The 11,296-nt window shown below is 34.5% G+C and overlaps 2 protein-coding genes across 3 annotated transcripts; one reads left to right on the forward strand and one right to left on the reverse strand.

The window, feature by feature from the left end:
* Positions 1–543: 543 nt before the first annotated feature.
* On the reverse strand, positions 544–5,957 carry LOC118042711 (ultraviolet-B receptor UVR8). 2 transcript variants are annotated; one of them, XM_035050430.2, is made up of 9 exons: positions 5,769–5,957; positions 5,226–5,510; positions 4,431–4,621; positions 4,279–4,326; positions 3,859–3,931; positions 3,440–3,611; positions 1,778–2,209; positions 1,507–1,698; positions 544–874 (listed from the first exon to the last, which is right to left on the reverse strand). In XM_035050430.2, exons 2-9 carry the CDS (start codon positions 5,479–5,481, stop codon positions 805–807), a joined length of 1,434 nt encoding a protein of 477 aa, XP_034906321.1. In that variant the 5' UTR covers positions 5,482–5,510; positions 5,769–5,957; the 3' UTR covers positions 544–804. The 2 variants fall into 2 exon arrangements, with proteins under 2 accessions (XP_034906321.1, XP_073261693.1); XM_073405592.1 differs by lacking the exon at positions 5,769–5,957 and having other exon boundaries at positions 5,226–5,754.
* Positions 5,958–7,398: 1,441 nt separating this feature from the next.
* On the forward strand, positions 7,399–10,748 carry LOC118042712 (uncharacterized). The gene is made up of 8 exons (XM_035050431.2): positions 7,399–7,558; positions 8,492–8,662; positions 8,743–8,862; positions 8,960–9,003; positions 9,107–9,232; positions 9,885–9,969; positions 10,346–10,402; positions 10,489–10,748. Exons 1-8 carry the CDS (start codon positions 7,487–7,489, stop codon positions 10,564–10,566), a joined length of 753 nt encoding a protein of 250 aa, XP_034906322.1. The 5' UTR covers positions 7,399–7,486; the 3' UTR covers positions 10,567–10,748.
* The last annotated feature ends 548 nt before the right edge of the window (positions 10,749–11,296 follow it).

Here is an 11,296-nt window from a genome sequence, read left to right on the forward strand (position 1 = left end):
TTAATCTTTTAAAATTACTTAACAATTCTTAAATCAGCCCAAAAACAACCAAAAAAATATATAAGAAAAAAACCAAAAATACCCTTAAAACCATGCATATAATTTTTTATTTTAAGGGCAATCTCATAGCTTCGTTATTCATAAAATAAAAATATGAAAAGTCCCTCCTATGCAAATTTATTGTTTTTTTTTTTTTATTTTATCTTATAGGTATCACAGTAATTTTAACGTGCAAATAATAGCAAAACACAAAAGCAATCAAAGTTGCATGTTATTTTTCTTTTGCTTCAAAGACAATAGAATCATTTAACTTTATAAAAAAACATATAGACCAACTTATCCTTAATCAATATTTTAGCATTACATCGCCTTCAAATTATGGTTTTACCACCATATGCAAGTTTTCTATGGCTTTTAAGCTTTTTAAAAAAAAAAAATTAATTTAACATAGCCTTCCCAGGAGGCTAGAATCTAGATCTTTAACATAACACAACGTTACTTATCTAAGATCAAGGCAAGCAACATTTTAGACCAAGCATACGCTTTAAGCCCAACAACCACTGAATTTTATACAAGGTTCAATCAGAAGTTCAATTTCGACTTCAATATCAAGCATGTGGTTTGGGTTCAATGGTCACAACCAGACTGATCACCAAGGCGGCCTACGAGAAGTGAATTAATTATATGATACACAGAGCACCAGGGATTCCCCTTTGGCATCTCAATAATATAGTTATTAATTGCAGTCCTAATTGGATCACCAACGAAAATACAGACCACAACAGTGAGCAGCAATCTCCAGCCCTAATTGTTTGTTTCGTCCTTCCTGTTGCTGATTTCTTCATAATCTAAATCGCCACCAAGCAAATGCTCCCTGCAGGTAAAAAGAGCTGTGTTGTTAAGCATCTCCAAATGAAACAATAGGAATATGACGAGATAGTACTTCCATGCCATCGCAAGGATAAAAAGGCAAAGCTCACGGTGGCATAAATTGCACACGAGCAGTGGTAACAAAATGTCAACAATGAGTCAACTGACAGTAGCTCGACTCAGTATTTTAAAGAAGGTTGGCATTGAAGCATCGCATTAATATGAAATGCACATCACAGCCACTCTAGAAAGAGTAAAATATAAATACATGAGATCACCTCCCATGCATGTCACTCCAAACATTTTAGAGAATTTCAGCTTCCAATCAAATTCTTGTGACTCACAGCATATAGTGGACATCTTTACAAGCAGAAGATGGTGTGCTACTAAGTTTCTAAACAAAAAATTCAATTAATCTTGAAATTTTAAAGTTTCAGCATGGGGGTGTAAAAGATTTTGTTAACAGATTTGGATGAAAAGCGGAAGGGAGGGTGAAATTGATAACTTTAGGTAGCATTAGGAGTAAAATGGATGTGATTGAAGAAGAGTAACATACAACCCCATGTATTCTTGGGGTTAACCCTATAAATAACAAGTCAGAGGCAGATCTATCAACCATACAAAAAAGAGGAATACCTCAATCTTCCACAGAGGCGTGCTAAAGCATCTGCTCCTGTTCTGGATGCAACATCCTCAATCTCAGAGGCATTTGATAAAGTTACATTCTCTGCAAGTCTAAACTCGCACAACTCTTTCAAGGAACAAGCATCAGTCAACACTGCCGAATGGCCACCGCCAGCTGCTAGTTTCCTCACTTCCCCTACACACCTGCAATTTTGCACTTACATCAAAATCCAGGACTAAATAAATCAACAGAAGCTACTGAAGAAATTTAGCTATAACATACCAGTCAACTGGTGATGGATACCAAGCGTAAGTAGATTTCTCATTCGCTGCCTGACCATAGCTATTGTAACCCCATCCATGTATTCTTCCATCCCTCATTGAAACAAGTGTGTGAGAATGTCCACAAGCAACATGTTGCACATCAGTTGGGACCACCAAAGCAGGGATATTTCGCAGAAAGGATTCAGATTCACTAGGAATGAAAGAAAAAGATCCAGTTTGGGGGCCAAGGCCCAATTGCCCAGCTTGACCACCACCCCAAGCATAAAGAGCTCCATTTTGAGTCGCTGCACAAGTGTGTACACCTCCACAGGCAACATCCTTGATGAAGATTCCATCAAGGGCAACCACTCGCCTCGGCAGCAACTCTTTATCCCCAGACTGAAGAGAAGTATGCCCAAGTTGGCCCATGTTTCCTAGCCCCCAAGTATAGCTGCATGGAAAGAAGTTAACAATCATGAATGATCAATTTTCTGCAGACAAAAACAAAGATAATGGTATATAGAATGAATCCAATTGTTTCTATGACTTGTCTTTGGAGTATGGCCATAGGATAAGCCATTCAAACAAATGTAGGCTTTTAAAACTAAAAGATTTCTCTCAATTAAAGACCATCATACAGAAGGGATGGGAGGGGGGTGTAAGCGAAGGGCTAAATATTGAATCTTTCTTCTTAGAGACAAATGCTAATTGCTGCTTCTTCTTCTTCTTCCTTTTGTGATAGGACATCAGATACGGTATGCTCAAGGCTACACAAACATTAATGAAACAGTCCCTGTATATGAAGAAGTTCTCTCAGCAGAAGAATCGACATCTGCATCAGTCGGAAACATGAGCTACCACATGCTGAACCTTTCAGGAAAGTGACTTAGTTGAGACAAGTCAAATTTAGAGGGGGTTGCAAGTTCAACAAACAAGTTGGACAAAATATTGATTCGGCCCAAATGCTTAAGATGTTTGGTTAAGGGTCTTCAATTGTGTATATGCTCCTTATCTAGTAAGTATGCAATCAACTCATATGCCAGTCAACATTAATTTATGCTAGTCATCCTGGATGATGTGACACCTCCTGCAACTGCTTTACCAGATTTGTGAGCAGCATGTACGCAAAACTCATAACCCATTTCCATCTCCTGGCATAAATCAATATCTAGTTCTACATATTAGCTTTCTAGTTTCTACCCCCATTTCTCAGTTATATTATGTTCCACTTCAGCTATGACAGAGCTCTCTGCTAAGTAGAACCAAACTATGATTGATAACGTAACAATCCTAAGCACGTGAAATTCTATAAATTGCTAGACCACACAATAAGTTAATCACAGAAAAAAAATCTGTGACAGATTTGTGCTAGGGAAAAGAGGCTTGAGCATCATAGTAGAGAACGCAAGAAACAACTACAGCTACAAGTTAGTGGAAGAAATAATGGATCAACAATAACTTTATGTTTTTCATGGGATAACCAAGGTGGTTGGGGAAAGAGACTAGTGGATCAGAATGCATCGCATTTCCATTGCACCTCATCTCCTGACTAGACATGAGATTCCCATATGAAGATATTTCCCAACCTTCAAAGAGAGTTACATGTGTCATGCGGATAACCACAATTCTCATGCTTAAATGTAGAGCAATCTCCATTTAAGAGGTCCTTCAGATAACTTACACCTCGCCTTTTTCAGATATGGCAGCTGTGTGGTACTCCCCGCATGACACTTGGGTAATCTTCACAAGCACAGGGGCTTCATCAAGAAACTTTGCATAAGCATTTATTACACGAGCCCCCTGTAGTCCTTCACAAGTAAAACCTCTGCCAAGTTGACCATATTCATTGTAGCCTGGTTTATCAGAAGAGCAATAATATCCTGATTAATAAACAGGTCGGCTGAGAATGGTGCAAATTCTTCCATTTCCTTAGATCAAATGTCAACCAATTAAAAATTGGCACATATATTGACCAGATGTTCTTAAGCGTTATCATCGACACATTATATGAAAGTTGATGGAAACAAAAGAACAACAAAAAATCCACATTCTTCTAGAAAAATTCACAATAGCTTTTCATGCAACCAGAAGACCATTTACCCCAAGCTTGCAGTAGGCTATCCTCTGATAAAGCCACCACATGAACTGCACCACAGGACACCTGGCGGATGATCTGAAATAATTGATGTACACAATCCAAATTAATGCAGTAGAGTGAGAGTCGATAAAAAATTGAAGATATATCCAGCTTATGCTTGATAGTAATGTTTCTTATCAATGAACACAAAACAGATTTATGATGATAGGTAAAAACCAAAAAATTAAAGATTAACAGAGACTGAAATTACTTTTAGTTAATGGCCAAAATGACATATCCAAGTAAGAAGAATAGTGTATTGAAGGACTACTGAATATATTGCATCTATTTTCATAATGAATAAGCTTAAGTACTAGAATACCAGCAGTTGTTTAAACTAGTTTGTTTATAACTGAAAATGCAAACTCTGATCTTTAACATACCGTGTTTGGTGAAAAGGCTCCACAGAACAAACGTGGATAATTTGATCCCTGTAATGAGAAGTACAAAATTCATTAAAACATAATACAACTGAACGGATTAATACCTATTGATGTTTATAGGAAAGCAAAGTTAACTGGAAGAAAATGACAACCTGATTTTGTCCCCAAACCCAGAGTCTACTCAAGATGGTTCCATCATTTTGTCGAGGCTCTGCAATAGCAGCAGTACAATGTGCCCCACAAGATACAGATTTCACAAACTCTGTCTCCAGTTGCTTCACTTTCTTCGGGTACTTCCTGCTGTCCTCAGTGCCATCTCCCAGTTGACCAAATTCGTTAGCCCCTGATTGAATTCACAACAGGTATATAATGCCTTTCTTCATAGGAAATACACGTACACTATCAAATGTGATCCTTGATTCGATATATTGAACAAGCACCCAAAACCAGGGTACATTGCTAATGCAAGAAAAAAGAAAATAGATATAGGCACAAAAACAAATTTGAGAAGATAAACATCTAAATCCATAAAGAAAAACTATTATACAGCTATTCTGCTAAAATATTAAAATCCGCTATCCAACCAATAACAGTAAAAAACATTGGAATAAGTAAATCACTAACATTTTCAATTACATGTTAGAAGAATTCCGAGGCACAATCATCACCAAGGAATTGAACAAAATGAGGATATTATTCCCAAACCCCAGGTAAAGAACAAAGGTTCACAAGTGATATCCAAAGTATGCTCTCGGCAACAAGGAATTACAGCTTCATTGAAAAGAAAAATCCCTATTATCCATGCATTTTTTTTATCAGTGCAGCATAATAACTGTCTCGTTTGAATCAAACTATAACAAATTGTACACAAAAATCCACTATGAACAGCGATTAAAGGATAGATAATACAATAAACAATACCAAAAAAAAGTTAGAAGGGAACAAACCCCAAGTGAAAAGTGACCCATCAGAAGCCACAGCAGCAGTATGCTCACGGCCACAAGCTATATCCAACCACCTAGCATTAGCTCCTGCAGGGCACCCAAAAAGCTCAGGAGGAAGCTGTTTTGGAATTCTCAAGTGACCATCTTTGCCTTCCCTCCCTGTTTGCCCACTCTGATTGTATCCCCACACATAAATTGCACTCTTTGTTGGAAATTTCATTGACCTTTTCGTCTCTCCTACTATCTCATTTATATCCATTTCTATTCTATCACGTCTTTTAAAAACCCCTAACAGTAAAACCAACAAATAAACCCAAAATGAGACAGATGGAAATTTCATCAGTTCTTAATGAAAAGGCAGATAAAATCTAAACTTCTGATGGCCCATTAGGAAAAACCGAATCTCTTGATGACCCATTTGCATTTCTTCAAATTTTGAAACAAAGATTGAATGGGTCATGGTGAAAGTGTGAGCTTGATTGCTGGGAAAATTGAAGGAGGAGAAAAGAAAAGAAAAAATGTAGCAAGGGTGCAATTGAAGCATACCTTTTTTCTCGTTATTACAGTGAGATTTTGTTGAGAAAATGTGATGTAATATTGTAATAAAGTAAGGAGATTATAGAGTACTATGTATGGAGTTGTCTTTCGGAGAAAGAGGAGAGAATGTTAAGGAATTCACATTCGACATTGCTTGCGGAAATTGGGAGTTCTCTATATTCCAGAGCTGTATGGGCCACGAATCTTCTAGAACCAGGTTATATGGTTGACCTTTTCTCTTTTTTCTTTACTATTTTTTCATGGCATTGGAAGGCTTTTGTACCTGTTGCTTTTTTTACTGTGTTTTTTTCTCAAATTTTTTATTTTTTATTTTAAATTATTTTTTTATATGTTGATTATAAAAAAAAATTAAAAATTAAAAAAATATATTTTGATATATTTTTAAATAAAAAAATATTTTAAAAAGCAATTGATACTATAATTTTATATATCTTTTGCATTGATTATTTTAATTAAAATTATAATTGTTTTATATTTGAGAAAATAGATTTTTATTGAGAATTAAAATCATTTAGATTCAACTAAGTTTAAATGTAAGAAATATATAGAGTTGAATTTTCAAAATTATTTATCCAATTTTTAATTTGCACATTTAATACAAAAATAAGAGTATTCAAATGGAGTTTTTTTCAATCATAAATGTGTTCCTTTTTATCTTTTTTTTTATCCAAAAAAATATTTTATGGTAATAAATTTAATATTTGAGATAGTTTTTGGGTAAATTTTGTTCTTTTAAAAGGAAATACACGAGAGACGTGACATTTATATTCTTTTTTTTGTTTTAAAAATAAATAAGTTTATTCTAAATTATCTCATTTATTTTTATGTTTTTATTTTTATAAGTTTATTCTTTTATTTATGTTTTCATTTTGAAATACTATCAAAACACAACTTTATATAATTTCATAATTATAGCAAATATGAGAGATTAATATAACTAACTATAATTCACTAGCAACTTCATTATAGAGTTCATCTCCTAAAAAGTAAAGAGTTTGTATAAATTGGATAGGTCAAATTAATTGTAAAATGATATAAAATTAAAATGAATTTGTATAGCAAGTCTTGAACTAAGAACTTTGTCTTCTGTTTCTTTTTAGCCATTTTTATTGATAAAAAAAAAATTATTGTTTTATAATTTGCAATATATATTAAGTAAGTTAAGCTAGTGTTAATATCTTCTTTTTTTTTCTCAAGAGACATCAAGTTTAAAAAAAAAACGAACAGGAAAGAAAAGAAAAGAAAAATAAGTTACATAACATATGATTATGACCCAACTTCAGATAAATATCTATTATTTGTTTTAATATTCCAAGAGAAAAGGTGAAATCTAACCAGTTTCCTTGAGAATTATGAGCATTTTATTTGCCAGGAATGTCATATGCTTGTGTGTAATTTGTGTAAGGCATATGAAGGGAATCTTTCATCAAGACTTGTGTTCATAGCTTCATATTGAGCCTCCAGAGATCAAATTGCAGAGTCAAAACCGGACGAGTAGCGTGTAACCATTTTCTTTAAACGTGTGGTGTGAAATTAATTTCCAAAAAAAAAAAAAAACTGTTAAAATTTGTCACATTTTAAGGGGTTGGTGGAAATACTTTTTTTTTCTCTTGATCAGCTGAATTTTCCGGTAGGTGACAAAACACTTGAAACAGTCAAATGATCGAAAGTCCATTTTTATCGTTAAAAATATACTTAAAAGCACCATGTTTCTCAACTATCCACTGCCAATGCGTTTGGTAGCCCTTCAGAAGGTCACAGCTCCATCATTCTTCCAGGTACACGCGTTTTCTCTCTTTCAGAAACCAAACCTCTCCTCCATTTTTGTCAATTCTTTCTTTATTTCCACTTTTAGTAATTCATATTGTAATAGATTTTACCAAGTGTTGTTCTTCTTCCTTGTTTTCTGTCAAGTTTTTGCTCTTTGAGTTACCCTAGTTGATTGAAATGATTCATTGTCATCGTTATTATTATTGTTTTTGGCGATGTTAGTGTCATCTCTGAACTGGGTTGGCAATCCTATTCTTGCCTTTGGAATTTTTTTATGAAATAAGGCAAACCCTTCTATTATTATGTGGTTTTCTTTCGGTTTTTAATGCGATCATAAATGAAGAACTTGTGAATTTGGTTATTCTGCTTCATTGCTTGGCTTAGCATTTGGTTTTGTTCCTAGCTTTTAATCGATCCAGAAAGGATAAACATTTGATAAAGGGATGGTAGTTGCTACGATTGAAATTGGATGAGGCTAGTCTGGGATTGTTCCTTCAAAAGACTTCAAAATGCTTTAACCATTCCATTTTGTGTCGAAATAGGAATGATATAATAGTATAATAGTTCGTCAATCCAACAAGTCAGTTTCTCTGTGGAACATAATTAAGAGGAAATGGTGGGGTGGGCTTGAAGCACCAGTTTAGGAAGTAGAGAAGAAAAGGTAGACATTATTGCCTCTTTTAGGCAACTAAATAGAATACCATAAGAAACTAACAAGCTTATTCATTGTCACAGACTGTAATGGTTACAATCGATCTTACATTAGTTCACCGCTGAAAGACAATGGAAGGATTTTATTTTTTCCCTTGCAGCGTTTTGTTCCTGGTCTTCTAATGAATTTGTATTAGGTTTTCGATGTGTTGGGACGTAGAACCAGAAGAAATACAACCTTAGTCTTCTTGAATCTTTAAATATGTGAACCTGACTCTATGTTTGTATAGTTTAAAGATCGCAGATACTTGAGCATCATGGCTGAGTCAGTTAGTAACAACACTGGGAAGAAGCTTATCCGAATTGATGTCAGTTCAGACACTGTATGCCCATGGTGTTTTGTTGGCAAGAGAAATTTGGACAAAGCTATAGCTGCTTCTAAGGATCGGTTTGATTTTGAGGTTCCTTTCTGTCTTTCTCTCTGCCTCTCTTTCTTGCGTTAGAGTTTCAGTCTAACTTAAAGATCATATTTACTCTGCAGATCAACTGGCATCCTTTTTTTCTTAATCCTTCTGCCCCTAAAGAAGGTGTGAATAAGCTAGATTTCTACAGGGAAAAGTTTGGATCTCGAGCTGAAGGAATCTTGGCTCGGATGACTGAGGTTTTTATGATTTTTTCTCTCCTCTTACATACATGTTACTGTTTGTGTGGCATTTGGGTTTGGTTAGAATGTAATTGTGTCACTATGATCATTGCAGATTTTTAAAGGTCTTGGTCTGGAATATAACATGTCTGGACTCACGTAAGATTTCATTTTGAATTCATAAATGGACATTGTCATTTAAGAAAAACAAGTACAAGTAGTTGATTTGATGGTGAAACTGTAAGAATTGTCTTGTGAACAGGGGCAATACTCTAGACAGCCACAGGCTTATAAATTTTGCCGGCCAACAGGGTCTTGATAAGCAACATAAACTTGCTGAGGAGCTATTTCTTGGATACTTCACTCAGGCAAAATATGTTGGTGATAGGTAAGTGCATATCTTAGAACTTTTCACCTCCACACATGAGACCTATCATATCTTCTTTTGCATTTGTGTGTTAATGGCATCCAAATACTTCGTAGCGACTAACCATTTTCAGAAGACTCCTCCATAGCTGCATTTCCAAGACTTTTTTCTCATAGTTTTCGAGAAGTTGCAAGTGGAATCTATTACTCAAGGATCTCAACCAGATTTCTAGCTTTAATTCAACCAAGTCACCTTGACACAGCATGACGTTGTCTGAGAAGCATTATCAATAAATTGATTGCTGAATTATTCAGAATCAAATGAGATGGTAGCCTTAAAGCAGTTCACATGAACATATGGCAGATGAACCTGATTTTGTGAGGCGTTCGTTATTAGTATGGTCGATGCTGCTTGGTAATTGAGAAAGCAGTTCAATTTTTATGCTTTTCTCAGATAGTTGAAAGGGGCTCCGCCAAGCCTTCACTATTCTTGCTGTCTCATAAAAAGATTTGTCTATGCTTCTGCATTCTAACAAGGATAGCACCTCTTCTTATCCTAATATAACAGTCTTAGGCCATTGAGATGTATCATGAAAATGTAAAACAAAGTTAATTGTGTTTATTCATCTTTACATCCCATTATGGAATACTCTAACGCTCCCAACTGGATGCAGGGAATTTCTTCTAGAATGTGCTCAAAAGGTTGGGGTAGAGGGAGCAGCTAAATTTCTTGAAGATCCTAATAATGGAGTCAAGGAGGTCTTTCCCCCCTAATTGTTTAATATTCCCTTTGGTTGCCATTAAAACAGCTAAAATTAAGAGATCAAATTTTTAAAAATTGGTGGTTTTTTCTCTTTTTGGGAAGCATTCGAGGCTTAATTCCATTGCTTTCTTTTTTTCTGAAAAACAATGGAAGGGAATATTGTCCAAGTCTTCCATCAATCTTCTTTTGAATCCTGATTGACAGCAGGCACAACTCCCCTAAAATTTCACTTTACTACATGTTTTCACAATCAAACCAGTCATGAGCTCTCTTCAGATGAAATCGATTGCCTTTGTTACCTTTCCTTATTCTCATAAATTGAAAACTAGCAACTTGATCTGGGCTGAACTCTCTGTCTATGATCATCTGAAGGTTAACGAGGAGCTTGAGAAGTACTCAGCACATATCACAGGAGTCCCATTCTACGTGGTATGTCAAAAAGCATCCTTTCTTACTTAGCTTAGATCTTTGTTTCGACATGCAAAAGGTCCGTTGACATGGAGTTTTTTGAGCAGATCAATGGGAAACAGAAGTTGAGTGGTGGCCAGCCCCCTGAGGTTTTCCAGAAAGCTTTTGAAGTTTCCGCAAAATGATTGTTCCTCGCTACGAAAAACTAATATTCCTGTAATGTAACATCTGCTTTCCTTAGAAACAATAAGCTTGCTAGAGGGGAGAATATACACTCCATGCACGATCCCTTGTGCTTTACATGTCCTGCAAATACAATCATAAAGTTTACAGATTACAATAAATGGAGACTTAGGTTTCTTTTTTCTTTTTTCTTTTTTCTTTTTTTCAAAGCATCCTTCCAATCCCCTGCAATGCATTTCTATAGAGCAGGCAACATTTTTCGCTCTTGTTAGGGTTTCATTTTAGTCTTGCTATGCAGGGCTCATAGAATCGCTACAAAAAATGAAATGGAAGTGCAGTGAAGTCCCAAATTACTGACATAGAGATGGTTTATTTTTGTATTTTTAAAAGTTTTTTTGAAAAAAAATTTAAATTTTATTTATTTATTTTACTTTAAATTAATTTTTTTAATGTTTTCGGATAATTTTAATATATTAATGTTAAAAATAATTTTTTTAAATAAAAAAATATAATTTTACATTTTTCATTTATTGATTCTTTGAATAAAATATTGGGATTTTGATACATAGTAACTTTTTTAAAAAAAATTTATTTAAAAGTATATTAAAATAATTTTTCAAAAAAATTTTGTATTGGTATATCAAAATCATTAAAAATATGAAAAAATATGTCAATAAAAGTAAAAATTATACCAAACATCTCATAAATTCTTTCCAACTGCTTATACATTTT

Source organism: Populus alba, chromosome 17 (genome assembly GCF_005239225.2).
Source record: "Populus alba chromosome 17, ASM523922v2, whole genome shotgun sequence".
In the NCBI taxonomy this organism is placed as follows: Eukaryota; Viridiplantae; Streptophyta; class Magnoliopsida; order Malpighiales; family Salicaceae; genus Populus; species Populus alba.

Coding starts and splice junctions, on each gene's coding strand:
- LOC118042712 (XM_035050431.2), top strand. CDS start 7,487: ATGTTTCTCAACTATCCACTGCCAATGCGTTTGGTAGCCCTTCAGAAG. Junction 8,863..8,959: donor TCTTGGCTCGGATGACTGAG/GTTTTTATGATT, acceptor TGATCATTGCAG/ATTTTTAAAGGTCTTGGTCT. Junction 9,970..10,345: donor CTAATAATGGAGTCAAGGAG/GTCTTTCCCCCC, acceptor GATCATCTGAAG/GTTAACGAGGAGCTTGAGAA.
- LOC118042711 (XM_073405592.1), bottom strand. CDS start 5,562: ATGAAATTTCCATCTGTCTCATTTTGGGTTTATTTGTTGGTTTTACTG. Junction 2,210..3,439: donor ATATCTGAAAAAGGCGAGGT/GTAAGTTATCTG, acceptor CTTTCCATGCAG/CTATACTTGGGGGCTAGGAA. Junction 875..1,506: donor CGCCTCTGTGGAAGATTGAG/GTATTCCTCTTT, acceptor TTTTACCTGCAG/GGAGCATTTGCTTGGTGGCG.